This window comes from Tiliqua scincoides, chromosome 2 (assembly GCF_035046505.1).
Source record: "Tiliqua scincoides isolate rTilSci1 chromosome 2, rTilSci1.hap2, whole genome shotgun sequence".
Taxonomy (NCBI): domain Eukaryota; kingdom Metazoa; phylum Chordata; class Lepidosauria; order Squamata; family Scincidae; genus Tiliqua; species Tiliqua scincoides.
In genome coordinates, this window is record NC_089822.1 from 113,340,981 (window position 1) to 113,363,503 (window position 22,523).

The following is a 22,523-nucleotide window of genomic DNA, read 5'->3' on the forward strand; positions in this document are numbered from 1 at the left end:
GAGGGCACCAGGATGAGGTCTCTTGTTATCTGGTGTGCTCCCTGGAGCATTTGGTGGGCCGCTGTGAGATACAGGAAGCTGGACTAGATGGGCCTATGGCCTGATCCAGTGGGGCTGTTCTTATGTTCTTATGTTCCTGCCAAAACGTTTGGACACCCCTGGTTTAGATGACCAAAAGCAGCATCTTCCTTCTCCAACCCAGCTTACCTTCTGCACACCGGCAAGTATCACCATGGCATATCTTATTGAGAAGGCCACTTGATTTGGCTGGATGGTAGAACTTGGTGCACTGGTCCTCTGAAAGAAAACATGAAAAGAGGCCTGCATAGCTTACTGATTTAGGGCCCAATCCTAGAGCAGTGTTTTTACCACATCTTAATTCAAATTTTGAAGGATGATTAGAGGCCAGATAAAGTGGGTTTGAAGGTTAAATGGGGTCCTCAGACCACCAGCTGGACCTCCCTGATCCTGCAATACTGCAAGGCATCCTGAAGGAACACTTCCAAAATGGAACAATGTAGCTATTTGGAGTGGCAAAATACCTTGGGTCAGCCCACCCTCCCACCATACTGCAGTTATTCCTATCAGCAAATTCTCCCTTATATGGTGCAGCAGAGCCTAGTTAGAACAACTACCTTGACATCAATACATTGGCGGCCCTTGCTCTTTGGCCGCTGTCGGCCAGTGTGGGAGGAAAATGGAGGCCAGAATGCGATACCAGATCATTAAAGAGCCATCTGAAATGTTGTGGTTCTTGAAAGACAGAACCTTCTTCAATTGTAAAAATCCCTATTGGGATTTAGTATTGCCTGCCTATGAAAACCGCCTTGAATTAAAGTCTGAGGAGAAATCTGATGACCAAGAAAGGCGGTATATAAATACATGTATTATTATTATTATTATTATTAATAGCATTTTGGTTTATTGTTGCTGCCTTTGATGTTTCTTTAACATAAAGTGAAGATAAAAAGATGTTTGGAAACTCAGTATTGGTAAGTACTAATTGGATTCTATGCTATTTGGCCTCTACCATGCTTTAGCCCAGGGGGGGTCAAAGATATGGCCCGTGGGCCAGATCTGGCCTGCGGAGCAATTTGGGGCAGCTCCCGAGATCTGGGGGAGTTTTGGGGCTGCCCCACCCCTGCTCGCTCCAACCGCAACCGGAGATCTGCTGGAGGAAAATTCCAAGGGCTGGGAACACGGCACGCAGCATCCCCAACCCTCAGAGTTACGTTCTGAAGCCCCAGAATGCCTTCAGGGGTCACTTCCGGGTTTTCGGAACACCCGGAAATGACCTTTCATGGCCTTATGGGGCCCCAGAACATCATTCTGAGGGCCGGAGGTGCCGTGCGCAGCGTCCCTGGCCCTGCAACTCCCTCTGGCCGCGGCCAGAGCTCGCCCGGGCTCCAGTTGTGGCCAGAGGGGTTCTGAGCGCCAGAGGCGCCGTCCAAAGGGGATGCTTTGTGGTAGAATGGTGTGTGGGGTGGGGGTTGGAGGCACGGGATGCTTTGGTAGAATGGGGTGGGGGGAGGTAGCAGAGCGAGGGGGAACCCTCAGCTTTTTAAAGAAACAGAAAGTGATGTCACAAGTGACATCACTTCCTGTGTTCAGGTCACTTCCGGGTGCCACATTTGGAGTTCGGCCCTCAGCAGGTGCCATAAATCCAATGTGGCCCCCAGGATGAAATGAGTTTGACACCCCTGCTTTAGCCCATTGAAGAAGCTGTAACATTGCCATTACCTAGAGCAGTGTTTCTCAAACTGTGGGTCGGGACCCACTAGGTGACTCATGAGCCCATTTCAGGTGGGTCCCCATTCATTTCAATATTTTATTTTTAATATATTATACATGATGCTACCATGGTATGTGACTGCATTTGGGGAAATGTTACAGATCTGTACTTTTAACAGGCTACTCTGTATATGTTTTTAATGATGATAGTAAATGGAACTTACTCCTGGGTGAGTGTGGGTAGGATTGCAGCCTAGGATTGTTAAAAATTTTCCTGCTTGACGATGTCACTTCTAGTCATGATATCACTTCCAGTGGGTCCTGACAGATTCTTATTCTAAAAAGTGGGCCCCAGTGCTAAGAGCTTAAGAATCACTGACCTAGAGCATAATAGCTGTACACCTTAACCGATGCTGGCTGAACAAGACCAACTTCAAAATACTTGTAGACTTTAAAATGCAGACATTCATCCTCTGTGTGAGAGACCTAGAAAGAAAGGAGAAAAAAGAGAATAAGGCTGCAATCCTGTTCATACTTTCCTTGGAGTAAGCACCACTGAATACAATGGGGCTTACTTGTGAGTGGACATGCATTGGATTGTCCTGTAAGTCTTTGTTTTTTACTGGAGAAAGAAACATTGGACACTGCGAGACTTCATTTTTTTAGCAGATGGAAATTACTCAGGAATGTGTTATTCCTTTGCTCTAGATTAGGTTAGGTAGGTTAGGTAGGGCTCTAGATTCTAGAAAATCACTTCATATTTGATCCCTTTCAGTGGGAGAAAAACCCCACTTCCTAATTTTGAAATATTTAACAATGCAGCTGAATAAAATGGCAAACTTGAAATCCCAGATAACATTAACTTCTAGAACTATGAATTATAAATATTTGTGGATCTATTAATTAACCCCTCAACTTTATAAAAAACGTTAGACAGAACACCTGTGCACTACTGTATTGCAATAGCCTTTGGGTTTGGATACTGGTTTCTGTGGAAAAACATGTTCTTGGAAAAAGTCCTTAAGAGGTGTGTGTGTGTGTGTGTGTGTGTGTGTGTGTGTGTGTGTGTGAGAGAGAGAGAGAGAGAGAGAGAGAGAGAGACTGAAATTATGGCCACCTGAAGTATAACCTTCTAAACTGGAATGTTAACAGATGTTGACCCCGAGGGGCTCAAATAGGTTATTGTCTGAGAACCACATGGAGGTTTTGTAGGACACATTCTGTGAACAGTGCGACAATTCAGCAGAAAAACCCTCTTAAGGAAAGGTTCAGGTCAGAATCACATGAGATGGATCTAACCCTTGATGGATCTAACCCTGGCTAGCATACTAGCCAGGGCTTTTGTTTGGTGTTGAGTATATTTGGACAAAGACTTTGTTCCAAATCTTTCTGGAAAAGGCCAATATCACCCCCATGCAAAGACCAAGATACTCGCCTATAAGTCGAGGGCAGGTCTTGGAACCAAAATCATGGAATTTTCTTTGACCCTCGGATAACTTAGGGGGGTGTCTGACTATAGTTTTGTCTTATTTTATCTGAGGCCAGATCCTGAAAAATAACCTACCAATAATTGTTACCTAAGAACTGTACAGTATCTAATTTATTAAAAAACATAGTAAAAGATCATAAGATTATTTATAAGATCATTTATAATGATCATAAGATCATTTATTCTTTTTAAATTCTGGTCTTCACCACCTTTTTAAAAACACTATCAGAGTAAGTGCACTGTAAACAACATACCAGTAGAACAGTGGTTCCCATCCTGAGGTATAGTGTATCCCCAGGGGCACTTGACAGAACCTTTAGGGGTGCTTGAAAAATAATTGAATAATAGCAGAAAAAGGCAAGAAGTGCTCCAGAATGCCTTGCAGGGCCAGCAAAGCAGGAAGGGAGGTAGCGAGTTGGCTATGAAAACCCCACCAATAGCTAATTTTTGGTCATCAATTCATGTATGAATCAGTGATTGAAAACCAGCATAGTAAAAAAGCTGAAACATAATATGGAAAGTGATCAATCAACAAGAATTTCAACAGCAGACCTCCCCAGCCCCGCACCTGGGGCAAAGGTTCGTGATGGCGCCCCCCACGGGCTGTCATCACCCCCCCAGCTCAAAAAGCCGCCCCCCCATCAGAGGCTCACGGAGCCTCACACGACCTCCAACTGTGTCTAGAAAACCTCTGTGAGGTTCCCCGATGCTTTAAAGTGTGCTTCCGGAAAACCGGAAGCAGTTTCCGCCCCTGTCAGGAGCCTCAGAGAGGCTTCCACGGGGTCCTAGCAGTCAGCATCTGGAGCTTTTGCTCCAGAGAAGTCTATAGGAGGTCTACTGCTGAAGAATTTTTCAGGATACTTCTGGTGCAAAACAGTGAAAAAGCAAAGTCTTCAGTTCTTCAAACAGATAAAAAGAGAAAATACTGTGATGAATACATGAAGTAGGGGTTTTCATAGAGAGGAGATGAGGGTTTATATTATTCATATTAATTACAAACATTTAGTTAATATGAGGGGTACAATTTATGGAAATGGACTGCCAAGGGGTAGGCAAGTGAAAAAAAGTTGGGAACCACTGAAGGAGAACCATGAAATAAATCCTTCTTTAAGGTGCCTGGTGTGTTAAGCCAGAGGCTCTACATATAACATACAACTTATAACACATACCTGGAGTGTGCAATTCAATTCACAGCAGAGAGACAAACAACAAGGAATGACTGTAAGAGCAGCTGCATATAGTTGCATTCCTATTTACTCAGAAGTAGACCCATTGCTTTCCATGGGTGTACAAGCCATGATGTGTATGTGCAACCTCCTGGTTTTAGAAATGGGCTATGTCAGAATGCCAATGCAAGGGAGGGCACCAGGATGCAGGTCTCTTGTTATCTGATGTACTCCCTGGGGCATTTGGTGGGCCGCTGTGAGATACAGGAAGCTGGACTAGATGGGCCTATGGCCTGATCCAGTGGGGCTGTTCTTATGTTCTGTTGTACAAATCAATGGTAAGATCACACCTGGAGTATTGTGTCCAGTTCTGGTCACCACATCTCAAAAAGGACATAGTGGAAATGGAAAAGGTGCAAAAGAGAGCAACTAAGATGATTACTGGGCTGGGGCACCTTCCTTATGAGGAAAGGCTACAGCGTTTGGGCCTCTTCAGCCTAGAAAAGAGGCGCCTGAGGGGGGCATGACTGAGACATATAAAATTATGCAGGGGATGGACCGAGTGGATAGAGAGATGCTCTTTACACTCTCACATAATACCAGAACCAGAGGACATCCACTAAAATTGAGCATTCGGAGAGTTAGGACAGACAAAAGAAATATTTCTTTATTCAGCGTGTGGTTGGTCTGTGGAACTCCTTGCCACAGGATGTGGTGATGGTGTCTGGCCTGGATGCCTTTAAAAGGGGATTGGACAAGTTTCTGGAGGAAAAATCCATTACGGGTTACAAGCCATGATGTGTATGTGCGACCTCCTGATTTTAGAAATGGGCTATGTCAGAATTCCAGATGCAAGGGAGGGCACCAGGATGCAGGTCTCTTGTTATCTGGTGTGCTCCCTGGGGCATTTGGTGGGCCGCTGTGAGATACAGGAAGCTGGACTAGATGGCCCTATGGCCTGATCCAGTGGGGCTGTTCTTATGTTCTTATTTTGTTGAGAAGTGTAATGGTGGCAGAAGGGGATAGGTTCCAGCTGCACACTATCCCTCTTCCCTCTGTGTTTCGTCCCTGCCCAGAAACTCCTCCATTCCTCCCCTCCCACCCCTGTCCCTCCCACTACCAACCTCACTGACAGTGAACACACCTGGTCAGTGTACTAGGCCACCAGCTATTCACCAGCTATTGTGCTGGTCAGCTCGCAGTGTTTGCCAGCCAAAGTGATGTTGTGCTGGCATCCCAGTGATTGGGAACCACTGATCTAGCCAATCCCTGATGCCAACCCTGGTTCAGAGGGACTGGCATTCCTGCTCCACATTCGCACAACAAATGATTTCTGCCTTTTTATGACAGTTGAAGCAAAGATGCCACAATCCACAAGGCACAGTGGAATTATTCTGAATGATCTTTCTCCTCCTGGCTTTGCTAGCCACATTCCTCCACATAATGAAATTCCCAGTTTTATGAAACTCTTAAAAGATTCAGAAGACCTCTCAGGATCTTCATTTTGGACTGAGAAGAACTGAGTTCAAATTCTGGTTCAATCATGAAACTTGCTTGGCAGCCCAAGCAAGTCACTTTTTCTGAATCTAACTTCACAAGGCAATGAAAAACACAGCCTGTTGTGATTAGCAATGGCTCTCAAAGACAATGCTTCAGGTCAGCTCAAGGAGATACACACATCCCATCCTCTTCAACCCACACAGAACTTGTTTTAACACATCTACCAGATCTTTCTCCTCTGTTACTGGTTACCTTGTGCAAGTAGAGAATGATATTCCCTCTTTCAGACTTGATGTTATCAATTTCAAATTTGCTGATAAATTGGTCCACTCCTTCAGAAAGCTAAACAGAGAAAGAAAACAAGTAAAGAAAATCAGAGTACACACTAGCAAGCAATCTTCCAGAAGCAGCATTGCCTGTTCATTTTTCCTGTAACAAAATTAAAGCAATTTTCAAAGTGTCTTTCTCAGGAAAGTCATATGAAAAAAGGAAAGGTTAGAGGAAAAATTTATTTAGAGGTTCCTGCTAGGAGTAAACATCTGGAACATTTTCAAGAAAATGAAGAATTCTAACCTAGAGTAAAACGTTTCTCAGGGGACCTTTGTATCTGTAAGCAGAATAAATGGTTCATCAGAACATTGTCATGTGCTTACCCTTTGTCTATCAAAGGGCAACTTTGGTTCACAGTAACGTTTTGGTAACGATTTGCCCCTGTATTCGCCCCTGTACATTTTCAAAGTAGTTACAGGATCTCATTATTAACATCTAAACAAAAGACATTTGTCCCTTTGCAAAGGTCAGACCTTCAAACTAACTTCCAAAAGTGGGGGACATGAAACTTGTGAAGGCAGCAGTGGTGAGACAAGTGGCCTGTTAATCTATGCTTTTTCAATGCATGCTATAAAGGACAGGGGCCAGCCCAGGATATTTTGGTAGCAGAGGCTCCTGCATAGTTGCCATTGACTTCAATGAGCCTTGTGAGCAGGAGAATGGCTTGTGCTCCATCAGTGGCTTGTGCTCCATCAGGAATCAGAACTGCTTTTCCATATACAGCCTGTAGCTCCACCCAAATCTGACAGGTGCTGCCTGACCTTGCCACATAGAGGTGGTTTTCGGTGATAATGCAATAAAAAAAAACACATAACATTGCTTTTGGCACTTCTCATTTTTGTACAAAAAAACCAAAATCTGCAGAAAAATAAAACCATTCTCTAACACTTCTTCATATTCTCTAACACCTCTACATGCATGTGGCTGCATCCGCTAACACTATTCCACCAATATCAGCTACCTAGGACAATTTAAAAACAATTATAATTTATAAAAAAGCACCCTTGGAATAAAGACACATAACACCACCTTCTGCACTTCTAACTTTGGAAAACACTGAAATCTGTGAAAAAAATAAAACTGTTTTCACCCACCTCCACTCATAGTAGGGAAATCTTTAACAAGGAAATCTACATGATTCCAATATTAGCAGGGGCCACTGTACTGGGCGGATTACAATATTAGTAGAGGACACAAATCTGGGCGGAACTAGGTAGAATCAGTCATTTTCTGTGGCATCCAGCCCTGTAAACTGGAGAGCTGGTGGCTTTTCTGATGAAACCTAATCAATTGCCTATGAATTTCTAAACTCATGAGCAAAAGCTTTTCATTAGCTGAAGTGACTTTACTAATCCAATACAGGACCAACCTTGTTATACACTGATTTTTTTATACATGGGTTTGACTCAACACAAATGGCCACTGCAAATGAGAAGGAATGTGCTGATCCTTGGAGAAGGGGAAAAAATCCATCCCTTTAAAATCATAATTTTAAAAACTGCTTTTCTTGAGACACAGTCATGCAAGTGATCATTGCATTCTTCAGCTGAAACAGGCAAAGGCTGGGGGTCCTTTGCATTTCTAATTGCTGACTGCCTCTCTACAACAGTAAGAAAAACCTTTTTTTAAATCACAATTGTAAAGGGACGCACTTTTTAATTTTTTTAAACTGTTTTTATTTAACACATTTTATGGTATCAGCAGGGAGTCCCATAATCAAACCTCTGCAGATGTTGAGGCAAGACCTTATTCCATTAGGAGCAATGGAGGGGAAAAAACCTTGAAGTGGGTCTTTAAATCTATTTTTCCAATGTTTTTTTATCCACAGATTTTTTTTTGTCCACTAGGGGTTCCAGAATGGAACCCCAGTGGATAACAAGGGACAGCCTGTATCTTCATAGAATATATGCAACATCAGCAAGGCTCACTTACTCTTTTAAGATCTTCAATGTCTGGTGAAAAACCAGTGAGCATGGAGACATCAATGATTGTCATTGTGGCATCAATGTCGCCAGTATACCTAGAATGAGATGAAAGGTAGAGGAAAATCCCTTAAGAATGAATTTCAAAGCTTAGAAATTGGATCCTCATATTACACTGATGCATCAGCCATTTCTAGACTGGGGGGGGGGAGGAATATTTATTTATTTAACAGATTTATATCCTACTTTATCCCAAGCTCAAAGCAATGTATAATATACAATATAAGCATAATTATATTTATATATTTATATATATATATAAATATATATATATTTATATATATATATTTATATAAAGCAAATAACAAAAAAAAATATATATAAAATACATTACACTAGCAAATGGGCAGCCCAACCCTAACTAAATTCCTATGCGGCGATGCAGAAGCTATGGCATGAGCTATGCTTCATCCTGTTGGAAAATTTTGGCTGCCGGAGGTCTCCTTGAGATTTGTCTCTTGTCTTAGGATAAGTCCCAGCAGCTGCAACAGATCAAGTCAATGTAAATGTAGCTGGCGCAAGGTCACGTTGATCTGTGTTGTTGGATCAGGCCCAGGAAGTGTGATAGTGACGCCTGCTTACCTGTCTCAGACCCCCTTCCAAGAAAAGATAGCCAAACCCACAGCAACCATCACTACAGTGAAACGAAGGAAAGAAGGAGACAGAAAAGCATGAACTTAGGGGAAAGCTTAAAAATTAACTGCTCTGCTAAAATGTCAAGGTACGAGTCGTAGTCCTATCAGTTGGCAATTTTTCTTGGCAAACTAACAAAGTGTCTAGCTAGCTAACCACAAGACACCTGCAAGAGATGAACTTTAGAAGACAGCACACATTTTAATTAGATAAGCAAGCATCCTTGAACAAGTCAAAGTGAGACCAGGCTGCTCCCCCTTTGAAAGTAAGGAGGGGCGAGAAGATGAGAGGGACGAAGTGGAAAAGTACCAGGGAAACTTCTGCTTTTGGAGACTCTTTGTTTGAATTGCAACTGAAATAGAAGCAGGCCATAGTGAACTAAAAGTTACTTGATTTTAGAAAAGTTTAAGAGATAATAAAAGACAAGAAACCCTAGTTTGGCAGAGAGGCCCCACAGGTGTTCAATGTTTACATTAACACAAGGGAAAAGTATGCTGATAAGATAAAAGGTACCAGGCAAAGCACATTGTGTCATCTCTTTTAATGAGGTTAGTAAGAAGACCTGTCAAAAATAATTTTAATTGGATTGATGGATGTGAATAAGGTTTAACACTGGGTAAATGAAATTATAGCACACTTTACTGGTTTTTGAAAACTTTGTAATTCAATATGTTTAAATGCCTAATTTTACCTTTTATGGAAATCTGTAACCTGAAACACACCTATCAGGTGTCTCTAATGTTATCTATAGCCTACTGGGAGTTTGCCCCATCTATGATGTGAAATTTCAGCCAATGGGAAGACTAGATTTTAGGACAAAGAACCAGAAATGTATAAAAGTATCCCACCCCTCTGAAGAGTGCCTTCTGGATTTGAGCTCCCAGAGGCCACAGGCATGCCTGGCTGAAACAATAAACAGCCTTCATAGCCTTCCACCTTTCAGTGTCTTGCTTATTCGATCTCAGCAGCACTGGACAGACCCACCCCTGTCTACCAACTGGCGCTGCCCTTCAGGGCAGGGTACGACAATAGGATATAACGTGCACCAGTGCCACCAATCCTGGACCCGATCTGCCCACCCCACCCAGCCCCACCCACCCATCCTTCCCTAGCCCCGTTCCATCCCCTCTCCCTGCACCTGACTTACCTGATCCGGTTGGTGTCTGTGTGGCCACTGTGAAGGCTCTGGCCTACCTGCTGGCATGGCAAGCTCTTATAATGTTGCAAAGTGCTTTACATGCCCCTGGCACAAGTAGCAGTTAGGGCTGAGTCATACAACATGTAATTATTGGGGTCACACATTTTCAGATGCTTTATCCATATGGATCAGTGCCAAAGAACTGGAAAGGGTTTGGAGACCTTCTACAACCTATAGTTGCCTCCCTTCCCAACCTGAAATAGCAAATAACTGATTTCTGCCTCTCCCATTTTTACTCTTATCTACCAGTTATGACTCAGGGTTACCATTCTCACCTGGTACAAATTTTGATCTTGGCTGCTCCCAGGGCTCCTTTTGATTCCCTATTACCTAGAAATAATTTGAGGAAGGGGAAACAATCAGTCTTTCTATAAATTCTTTGCAGTCTGAATCCATCCAGATGTTGAAAAAGGGTAAAAAGCTAGATTACCCTCTTGATGGTATGAAAAAGGTGCTCTCTATCATCTACTCTGCCCTGTCCCCACATTTCTAGCCTATACATTAAAAGGCCCCTTCTAAAAGGCAGCCAGGTCAAAAAAGAGGACATATAAGGAGAAGTGCAGCACAATTCAAACTGCACAGGAGGGTCGCAAACATGTCTTAAGGCACATTTGCACCTCCTTGTGAATCGGCAAGGCTGGCGCATGGAGGCACTCTGGCCTTTGGAGTCTGGCATAAGCCTCCATGCTGATGGAGGCACTTGTGTTGGCCAAGTTTGGCCGACCCAAGACTTTGGGATGGGCGGGGAGGAGCCGGGGTGGAGGAGAGAGGCATTCCAGGTGGGTGGAGGGTGGGCGGTGGGCAGCCGGGGGGGCAGGTGGGTGGGGAGCGGATTGCCTGTTCCAGCGCAAAATAGGATTGCACCCAACATCTCTTATAAAGAGAGGACAAATTCGAGTCCAAAGCTGGACTGTCAACTTGAAGCAAGGCCAAAGCATGGACATGTCAAGTAAATGTCAAGCGACTGACCAGAGCTGCCTACTATCCCATAGCAAATATATTTTCTCTTTTAACCTTTATTGTTCAACCAGAGAACTGTGTTCCACCCTGCTTGAGAGTTCTAGTATGTGCATATATTAGGTCCTTTGTTTTGGTGCAACCTGGCATTGCTAGCAAATCTAAGTTCAAATTCAGACTTACCCAGCTGCACTGGTTCAACAGACACCTGCAGATCAAAATTCCTGCATGGAGCTGCCTCCTTTCTCAGCTTTGCATGATACGCTGTTGTGACGGTCATAGTCCCTTGTCCTTCGCCTGTTGCTCTCACGGTGAACTCTTCATTCCATTTGGTCTAAAAAGCAAGCAGAGCCAGGATTAGGGATGTGCTGAAAGGAGAGTGGCATTTTCATTTGTGTCAATTAGTGATTTCATTAATTTGGGGGCGGGGGGATTGATGGGAAAGGGGATGAAAGTGTTTCCCTGTTCAGGAAATTATGCTCACAACCTCCCTTGTTTTGTTTGCCCTCCGTGATCAGCACATGGCTGAATACGATTGCCTGCATAGTGTTGTAATGGCACAATGAGATTCCTGGTTGGCTGGGATCATTCTGGGAAGGAGAAAAGCTTGCAGCTTCTAACCAGGATTAAAAAAAACACAACCCTGGTGCACATGGGAGAAACAAAAATGATTCATGGCCCAATCTTATTGGGCACTTATGGCAGCACTCCATATCTCCAGCTCCACTGCCATAAGTGCCCTTGTGGCATTGTAAACAGTGTGCAGATGTTGCATGCTGCAGGGCCACCAGCACAACTGTACAGAGGCCCTTCTTAATGGCTCTACGGTGTGTGTTCTTGGGTTTTTTGTTTTGTTCTGATTTAATTATTTTAGTTATTCTGCTTATTGGTGTGATACATTGTACATTTTAATATGGAGTTTTGTAAGCTGCCTTGAGCATTTGCTTTGGCTTGGGAAAGGAGGGATATAAATTTTTCAGACAAAAATAATAAAATAACTCAGGAATCGACTTGGTGAGAGCAATGTAGTGTCTTTGGGTTGCTATGAAAAAGCTGCTAATTGGGAAGATTCTCACAGACACCTCTCTTGCTTATCTGAGTACCAGCATACTCCCAAGGCCAGAGCTCTAAGGCTCTTCGAACTTACTAGAGCTGTGTGTTTGAGGAAAGGGGGGGGGATAAGTTATTAATGGACAGGCCTGAAGTCATTCTCTTGAATGTTCCTTAGCCTGTGGATCCTGATTGGCTGAACCATCTTGGTGGCTATCTGGTGTAACATCCAGCGCAGATTACATCAGTCTTTTAATTATTCATGAAGGTTCAGAAGCTCCTGATTGGTTAGAAGTTTCCTGCCTCTTCCAGTGGCGTAGCTAATGATCATGTAGCCCAGTGCCAAGCTCAAAATGTTTCCCCAGAAGTGATGTCAAAACCGGAAGTGATGTCATGCTTGGGCTTTCTTAAAGTTAAAATTGGGAGGAACCCACCTCCTTCCTCCAGCAGCTTGCCACCTAATTGCTCTGCTGCCTCCCCCCAGTCAGTGGCATAGCTAAGGCATCTATCTGCTATCTGGGGTCAAATAAGATTTGTAGCCCCCCCAGACAAAATCAAATTGATTAAGTAAATAAATAAAAGGTGTGTCCCTGATAGGTAAAAGACACTGTGCTGGGGTGAAGAGGGACGGTTATTCTCCCCTTGCTAAATATAAGAGGGGCACCAATTGAAAAAGTACCTTTTACCCAGATAGCAGGGGTAACTGTATTATGATACATGGAAATGAGAGCTGACTCATATTAACACCTTATTCGTTTCATGCTGTATCGTAATAACATGTCATTGCCACATGTCAATAACATGATAATATGACACCGACTCTCAGAACAATCAGTCTCATAGGTCAGTTTTGAGTTAAACAAATCCACTTTTTGTTCCATAAGGCAGTTGTGTTTTCATTTTATGCTTAATTGGCCTTAACTTTTGATAGAATACAGATATTCCAGTGTGGTTTGTTTCATTGCATTCTGCATTAAATTACCTTTCCAATGATATATAACATGATGATATTATTCTTACATACCTAGATTTTCACAATTTTTTTGGTCACTAGTGTCAAGCTCATCTTGTTGCCACCCTAAAGCTTGATGCCTGGTGCAACTGCTACCTCCTGCACTCCCTTAGCTACGTCACTGGCCTCTTCCCCTCTTCCAATCCAGGGAGTGGAGCGGTAGTGGAAGCAAGTCCCTTTCCCTGCATCTGGCTGAGGCACAAAGGGGATAGAGATGGAGCAACCACTCTGCTACGATCAGGGGACCAGTACCCCTGACCTCCAGGTGAGGAATACTACACAGGGCAAGTGCTGGCAGGGAGTTGGCCCTACACTGCTTCCACTGGGCTTTAGGGCGCAATCCTAACCCACTTTCCAGCACCGACAAAAGGGTAATGCAACTTTGAGGTAAGGGAACAAACATACCTTGAGGAGACCTACGTGACTGCTTCCCAAATGCAGAATGCAGCACATGCCCCACTGGCATATCTATGCCAGTGCTGGAAAGTTGGTTAGGACTGTGCTCTTAGGTAAATTTCCCTGCCCTCTTAATAAGGTGGGTTATTAATCTAAACGAAGAACCATGTATAAAATTGCAAAAAGAAATAGTATACCTCTGTTGACTTGGCCACCAGGGCATTCTCATCCTCAATTCTGAAAACTACTGGACTAGAACGTTCTGGCAATAGGATGGAAACATCTAAGGTCTGACCCTTCATGGATGCGGCATCAATCTGGTACTGGGCAAGAGCTTGAAACACCATGATGGTTGACTAGAAGAATGGTAGGAGAAAAAATATGAAACTTAAGATGTAGTGAGCATCTAAACTGGATCTTTAGTACAGATGAATTGAGCATCTGGGTTCAAGCTGCTCCTCAGTCATGCCTTGCTGCTTTCTAACTGAAGTCAGTGGCTGGTGCCCTTGTCAAATTCTTCTTATGCTCCCAGCATATGCTCCCAGTTGTTTTTGAAACAACTATTTTTAGTGTTGTACATTAACTATTGATTTTTGTGCAGCTTTAAGCTCCTGTGCCTAACGTGTACCTATTATTTTTACTGTTATGGCAGCCTAACAGTGTCTTAAAGAAATAAATGATCTGGGCTGGTGTGTCAAGCACCTTTCTAGTGGAACACACAGTTCAGCCATACTGTGCAGGTGTCTCTGGCTTATGGAAAGTGATAGAGAAGACTTCTTTGGTCAGTTTCCTATCAATGGCTTTCTATAGGCTTTCACTATGAATGGCTCTGAGTTTTACCTAGTCCTTTTTGGGTAACTACCTCTTTAGATTCTACTGCCTGAAAATTTGAAGTCAAATAATAGTAAAGAAGACCCTCACCTGGGTATCTCCATATGTCCCTCCGTAATTTTTTTGAGTTGTTAGCCATTTAGCTATAGGATCAACATTATCAAATTTCTTCATTTTCAGCAAGGTCAGTAGGGCATAGGAAGTACTTTCAACGCTAACACCGAGATAGTTCGGGTCTTCCCACCGGATTCCATCTAAAATAACAGTAGATAAATATTTATGGTAAATGGGCATATGCGCCCATTATTCTGAGAAGCCCTCCCTCCCACCTTATTCCTATTACTTTCTCTTAAGTCATCAATATGCTGTGACACCTAAAAACTGGTTGTCACCCATCTTTTGCCTGCCAGCTCCCTTGGCTCAGCATTGGCTGAACTTTTGTGATGTCACATAATTTTCATAAACATTTTGATTGCTGTGGCAAGGAGTTAATTAATCTTATAATTTTGACAACCAGTCAAATACACCAATAATCAGTGAGACATGCAAAATGTCAATTAATCTAAGAAAAGAATCATACAAAGGATAGGGTGCAAATCTGAGGGATTGTCACCCTTACACATGGGGGGGGGGTTGTTTCAGGCTATTATTAGGAGTGATTATATCTCCAGCCTACATGTTGATTCAATATGCTGAGCAGAAGAACCTTTGCTTCTGGTCCTTGCTTAGACATATTTATCCTCTATAAAAAATGAAAACAATCCCTGTTTCCTCCACTGTTTTGGGTACAATCATATGGCCTTGGTTATCAAGAAATGCCAGCTGTGAGCCACTCTGCATGGCCCAAACATATCTCCCTCTCAGCAGCAGTCAGTGCCCTTCCTCTTCCAACAGTGGGAAGAGGTGGCAAAGAGGGAGCAGGATATGTGCGTTGGAGTGTGTCCCACAGAGTCCTTTTCACTGTCACTGAAGAGTCTGGAACACATCACTTCATGTAGGTGGGTTGGACTGGTTTGTGTGTACCATTTTTAGTCTTGATGGAACCAAAGCCCTGCACAAAGTGAAGTGTACTCTCTAGAGTCCTCTGAGCCACTGCAAAGGAGCTTGAGGTCCACTCCAGCTTAGCACCAGGCAGCGGGTACCAGCCATGCTGAAACCAGCATGTGGGAGAGCCAACATGTATTAGCTATTTCAGGGAATGAGAATGCACTCCAATATCTCCTATAGCAGTACAAATTGGGGGTGGACTATAGCTTCATACACTTGGTCCTATCTGGGCTGTCTCTTGCTTCCTTCTTCTGCAGTCCCAATAGTACCTTCTGAGGAGGATGAGCAGTAGTGGGTTCTTGAAGCAGCTGGGTACGGGCAGATTCCACTACTCATTAGGCTCTGTCATGGTCACTAATATCTAGGCCTTTTGTCCATTATTCTCTCTCTCTCCATTGCATTGGTCTCTTATGTTGTTTACATGAATGACATATCCTCAAAAACGTGTCTATATTTTGTTTTGTTCCATGAACTGCAAGACATTTACCTGTTGATGCATTCATGAGTGTGCGATCATCATTCAGTCTTCCTGCTAGGGCCAAAGCATAGGATGTGAGGGCCACAGAATAAATGTTTTTCAATGAATCATACTTCCTGGATAAATAGTCAGTGGCTCTGGAGATGCTGTTCTCTAAACTCTGGATTAGAAAAACCCCAAAATGTGTAACGTTAGTACAGACATAATTTATTTGGCTTAAATTTTATCATGAAATGTACAGTCAGTTCCATAAAGGAGTCTGTTATACCAGAGAACAAGGATCAATTCCAAATGGTTATGTTAGACCCTCTTTCGCAGTACAACACACCTCTGCCTTATTTATTTATTCAAAAAAATTTGTACCCCGCCTTTCCAAAAGCTCAAGACGGCTTACAAAACTTAGTACATAAAAACATGGCATAAAATGATAAAAAACCAATTAAAATCTGGATAATTTAAAACCAGCACAGCAGTAATATAATAATTCTAAAATCCCATAGGTGGTGAAAGGTAAAAAATAATACACAACCAACTAAAGAACACAGGTTACAGAACAGACAACCAGGAATATTGGTTCCTACCCACCCCCAAAAGATAATGTAAATAAAAATGGTTTTAGGCCTCACTGGAATCTTTCTATTGAAGGGACAGATTTTAGATGTTCTGGTTGTGAGTGCCATAAAAGTGGTGCCACACATGAAAAGGCCCTGTTGCTTGCTGCCGCACCCCTCACTTCTCCTGGCAGTGGAACTATCTCAACAGGGCCCTTTCAGATGGCCTAAGAGAGCAGGCAGGATTATATGGGAGTAGGCAGTCCCTCAGAAACCATGGTTCCAGGCCAGTGGTGTCACTAGGGTTCGCATCACCCGGTGTGGGATGCCAGCACGTCATCCCCCATCCAGTGGGCGGGGCAACACCCCAGGTGGTGGGCGTGGTGATGTACCATCACTCCGCCCCCACTGGTTTTTTGGCCGTACCTTTTGATAGAACAAGATAGAACACATTCTGCATGAAATTACGCATTGATTGATATATAACATGATAGTATTATTCTTCCAAATTATTTTAGTCACTAGTGATGTCACACACAGAGTTGAAAAGCTCTGCCCTCTGATTGACCCAGAGATAATTGGAGCTTGATTACTTGGTAAAAATTTCACCTATAGGCGAGTATCTACTGTATGTTGTAAACTGAATCTGAGCCACTTGAAGGTCTCTTAGAAGGTGGAAAGGTGGCATACAAATGTCTGTATTAAATGCATACATAAATAAATCCATCCTGATCAGGATGGCTACTGTTTTAGCTAAAGAAAAAGGCCCCACAAGCACATGTATTTAGTATCACATCTGGTTTTATCCTGTTGGGGGGGGCAGCAAACGTCCTATTGAATTGAAAGGAGGGTGCCCTAGAGCATCCTCTAGTGCTAGATAGGTTGTTCGTCAGCTTTGGACAGTCCTTCAGGCCTCTAATGATGAGGGTGGGGTTATTGCTGGGGCAAGTAGCAAAACCTGGGCAATGTGAAAAGAAGCTGGGAATTGAACTGTACATTAAAAGAGGTGCTATATCACAGAGATACTTACATCAACTTGACCCCTGCAGATATCTCTGGACTCCAGCAATGTAATTAGGACAAAGGCTGTTAATGACACCTTGGGTTCACCGTACTGATAACCTCCCTGGAAGGAAGGAAAGGGGGGAATTAGCAATCAAATATGATTGAGTGTCTAATAAAACATCAATTCCATAGCTCACATACTGAAGAAGAAGCAGCAATGTAAAAAGAAGACCAAAACCTAAACTGAGAAAACACTGAAGCAGTGCCTTTAAAAGTGTGCTTAAAAACAGCAATTGCAAAGAACAGTATAGCAATATTCTGCTCCTCAGTCCCAGAGGTGAGTGCCAGCAAACATAAAACTGATCTTCAGTGACTGAGTTGCAGCAATCCACCCACCAGATTCTCTCTGCCCTCCTCCATACCCTCTGAGGAGTGAAGATGAACAAAAGTTTAGGACGTTGCCATCTGGCTGCAGAAGTACCAATAGGAGGGGAACCTGGTGCCCTCTATCAATAAACACTTGTAAACATTCAGTCTCATCCTATGCACATGTACTTAAGTTAATCCTATTCATAGGGTCTTCATGCAGTCTTAGTTCAGAATGTGAAAATTCTCAGGGACATAATTGATAATTTGGGTTCGACACTCACCAGTTATAGATGAGCTCCTGTTGCCTGCCTGTACACCAATATATTTTGTCCAGAGGCCATTGTATTGCTCCTTGCCGGCTCTCCTACTCTGCCTCTTTCTCCAGTAGACTCTGAATGTCTCCACTAAACTTTCTCTCCTACTGCCATGTTTATGCCCTTATCCTGGCCTTTCGTGATTCTTCACATCAACTTCATTGCTCCAGGCCTCACTGCTTGTTAAATAGAGAGCTATATATTTTAAACATCAAACATAACAATCTGTATCAATGCCCAGAAAACAAAACCTAGTAAAACAAACAGGCAAAAGATTCAAAGAAAACTAATATCATCATTGATTTTAAGGCTAACTATGAATAGTACCATATATTTTTCATTAAAATTAATATAGGAAGATGCTTATGAAGATATTTGTCAGACCACTTATCCATTGAGTCAAGTATTATCTATTCTATTCAGACTAGCAGAGGTTTTTTAGGCATCAGGTCTCTGCCAGCATTGCCACCTGGGATTCTTTTAACTGGAAACAAGTGGGGACTTGCAACAAAATGTTGCGTCTCCATAGGACTGATCCAACACTCCCTCCCCATTTTCTCTGACCCCTAGGAAACTGGAGAAAATGGGGGGGGGGAGTTTTGTGGGCAGCCCTACAAAGACCAACAATTTCAGTGGATGAGAGCTTATTGGGGGATCAGAGTGGCTTAAGTTTCTTCAATTTAAACTTCCTTTGTAAGTTGCAGGAAGCCTGCTCGCTGGGAGGGCAACAGGGGCATTCCAGGACACAAAAATGGCACCCAGCACAAGCCAGATGCCAGGCACTTTCAGTGTGGCCATTACTGCCCTCACAAGCATTTCTGTAACTTTGGCTTCTGGAAGTGCAGCTGCTCCATTGCCCTGGTAAACCCCCATTCTGCCCCCCCACCTGAATGTGGTGGTGGGAGAAAATCACCCCCCCTGCCTAAAAATGGCTGAGGGGGGATGTGACTCCCACCCATTGCCGAACCCTATTGAAAACAGGCGAAAGTTTTGGGGCTGAAAAGTCAACTCCACGATACATTTCCCCAATGCCATGTGCCCAACTGACCCATATGGGCCAAGTCCCTCTCTCAGCCCCCCACCCCCAGTTCTTTGGATGTTTGTTTCTGACATCTCAACATTCCATGGCTCCTGGGGGACACTGAGCATGTACAGTCTGCAACATAAGGCTGCTTCCCCCTCCTCCCAGATTATCTTGTCGATGGATGGTCTTGTTTGGTGCACACAACAACAGCACTCACCCACCTGCAACAAAATGTTTCATTTCCCCAACGCTAATACCCAGCTGGCTCAAGGAGGTCAGTTCCCTCTTTCTGTCATCCTCCAGAATGTTCTGCTTTTGTTTTTTTCCAATTGATACTTCTACGCTCCATGGTTCCTGAGCATGCTCAATCTGTACAAGGATGTTTTCCCTCTTTAATTCTACTACAAAAATGCATCCACTTGTTGTGTACGTACAGCAGGGATTCTTAATTGGGGTATCCATACCTCTTGGGGATATAGGAAACAAATGATAAGGGTATGGAGCAATTAAAAAAAATTGTTAGATTACTATCACCATTCCCAATACAGATTGAACCATTCTGTTCCTAACCATCCATACGTAATGTTAAACCAAGCTATTGACATCTTTTGAAGTCACCTACTAGCTAGAGGTGTGTGTGTTTTGGTAAATCCAAAATAATGCAAAATAACGTGAAATTTGCATCAAAAAACAAAACTATTTTTACCAATAAAGCAAAATAAGCCCAATTTTACCCCCTCAGCGATGCCTCATGGTCCTACTTTCTTTCCAAACTAGTAGCAAGGGTCTGTGAAGGTGGGAAAGAGCCAGCAAAGCCTCCTGAGTTCCTTCATCTTATTGGTGCAGTACCAGTTTCTACCACTAGATGGCCACAGTTTTCATTCAGCAATATCCACCTCAAGCAAAGAGACCATGGCTTTCAGAAGGCACCATTCCTCTCCCAGGCTATTCTCATAGCCCCATTATCCATCTACAAGAAGGTGATGGGCATTGCAAGCAAGCACACAAGCTATGGTTGTGTAATGAGAGGTTGCTTCTATCATTTTATGCCTAAAAAATTCTGGGCTGGTCAGGTAAAATCACCTATTGATGCCTGTTATGGATCTCCCCATGTAAATATAGGACTATGCCTCTGTTCTGTACCCTGTGTGGATGCTATACATTTGTATGCATGTTTGTTGGTTCTTTTTGCTATTTTGCCTCTTCCCCTGTATTGAAGCAGCTGTCATTCGTGGTTTTTTTTTTTCTATTCTGTTTTCCTTGCTCCCCCTTTGCTTTCTCCAACACCCTACCAGGAGTTCTGGAATGCCTGTGGGCTGGATCTGCACTATATCACTTTCCTAGTCCATGTATACTCTATCTTAGTGGTCTTCAATTGTTTTTGTGCCACGATCCTAAAAATAAAAAATAAATAAATAATGAGGTTGGGAACCCCACTGTTGATCTTGTCCACCCCTGCCACCGTCACCACCCACTCCTGACCTCACAGCACTGGGGGGGGGGGAGAGGATCAATCATATCCCCTGTTAAATAGTGGGTCCATGCGAATAAAGGAAGGCATAGAGATAACAGCTCAACACATTTATTTCATCTTCAGAACAGAACCTGTCAATAAAAACACAAGGCAAACACCCCTAGCTTCATACCCCTTAGGTCTGCCCATATTCCCCACGATTGGTGATGTTGAAACACTAAACTAGGGTGCCAATCAGACAGTAGGATTTTGATCCACCACCGGATTGGCCAGCTGTAAGACTGGGCCAATCAGTTATGGAAGATTTCGATCCTGCATAACCTGCATATATAACATCCCTCCATGCCAGTTTTCAACTCTCTCTCTCTCTCTCTCTCTCTCACACACACACACACACACACACACACACACACAATTGCTATTTTCCCTACAGAGCTTGCCAGAGAGGTGGACAGCAGAAAGGTGTGCACCTCTCTGGCAGGCCCTGTGGGGAAAATAGCAATAACTTTCTGCCATCCACCACAGCAAGCATACCTCCACAGCTGAGAATCTGGGCAGTGAGTGGCTAGCCAGCAATTAGCAGCAGATCGCCAGCCCTCTCCCTAGCAGCCCAACCTTCTCTCTCCCAGGAGCTGTCAGCACTGCCCGTGTGCCTTGCCTCCCAAGTCCCATTTTCCTTGCTCCCGCCTCTGCCAGCAACTCCTCCTCCTGTTTTGGCAGCCCCACAGTTTGGCTGCTACCCATTCCTTCTCCTTTGGAGGCCTTTCATTCACAGGGTTGCCACTGCCAGTGCCTCCTCTAGGAAATGGAACCCAGAAGTGACATCACAACATCATGACATCTTGACGTTATTGCCCTGAGCACTACTGCCTCCAGCAATGACTCTGCCACTGGACCACTTCCATTGTACACTTCCATTGTATTGAGCTCATCTGCCCCAAAAGAGGATGCTTGAGCCCAGCAGTGGCAGTGGATGAAAGAGCCCAGTGTGGGTGACCCAGCTGCAGAACAGGAAAAAGGAGCAATGAGTTGCCACAACCCCACCAAGAAGGCGTTGCGACCCCATTGGGGGTCACAACCCAATGTTAAAGACCAGTGCGCTGTCTGAACATTTCAACAGCAAGTAAAAATTATTAAAAAATAACTTGGAATAAAAAATATCATTGCTTTCTGCCTTTTTTCAATATTTTTCTCAAAATTTCCAAAAAGAAAAACCACAAACCTCTAGTAATAGGACTGGTGATTAAAAGAGAGATGAGTAAAATAGACCTAATTAAAAATATTAATTATTTTAATTAATTAAAATATTAAAAATATTAAATATTAAAACATATTAAAAATCAATAAGTCACCGGGCCCAGATGGCGTCTACCCAAGAGTTATTAAGGAAATGAAGAATGAAGTAGCCCATCTCTTGACTAAAATATGCAACTTGTCCCTTAAAATGGTCACGGTACCAGAGAATTGGAGGATAGCAAATGTCACACCGATCTTTAAAAAGGAAGGAGAGGGGACCCAGGAATCTACAGGCCAGTCAGTCTAACATCTGTTCCAGGTAAGATGGTGGAATGCCTCATCAAAGATAAAATTTTAAAATGCATAGGCCCAAATCCTAACCCACTTCCCAGCACTGGCATAGCAGTGCCAATGGGATGTGTGCTGCATCCTGCAGTTGGGTGGCACTCACAGAGGCTTCCTCAAAGTATGGGATTGTTTGTTACCTTACCTCAGAGCTGCATTCCCCTTATGTCAGTGCTGAAAAGTGGGTTAGGATTGCACCCATAGACGAACAAGCCTTGCTGAGGGAGAATCAGCATGGCTTCTGTGAGGCTAAGTCTTGCCTCACAAACCTTTTACAATTCTTTGAAAAGGTCAACAGGCATGTGGATGCGGGAGAACCCGTGGACATTATATATCTGGACTTTCAGAATGCGTTTGACTTTCCCTCATCAAAGTCTCCTGAGGAAACTTCACAGTCAGGGAATT

General features: G+C 43.4%; 1 protein-coding gene across 1 annotated transcript in view; it reads right to left on the minus strand.

Annotated features, from left to right (window-relative positions):
- Positions 1-22,523, minus strand: part of LOC136641826 (A.superbus venom factor 1-like) — an 85,338-nt gene that overhangs the window by 11,071 nt on the left and 51,744 nt on the right. Inside the window, exons 27-36 of the mRNA XM_066617884.1 lie at positions 17,382-17,477; positions 15,810-15,960; positions 14,366-14,529; positions 13,642-13,800; positions 11,170-11,320; positions 10,305-10,359; positions 8,149-8,236; positions 6,139-6,228; positions 2,112-2,217; positions 208-297 (exon numbers count right to left, since the gene is read on the minus strand). Of these exons, the coding sequence (XP_066473981.1) occupies positions 208-297; positions 2,112-2,217; positions 6,139-6,228; positions 8,149-8,236; positions 10,305-10,359; positions 11,170-11,320; positions 13,642-13,800; positions 14,366-14,529; positions 15,810-15,960; positions 17,382-17,477 (1,150 nt within the window). The remainder of the gene's footprint in view (positions 1-207; positions 298-2,111; positions 2,218-6,138; positions 6,229-8,148; positions 8,237-10,304; positions 10,360-11,169; positions 11,321-13,641; positions 13,801-14,365; positions 14,530-15,809; positions 15,961-17,381; positions 17,478-22,523) is intronic.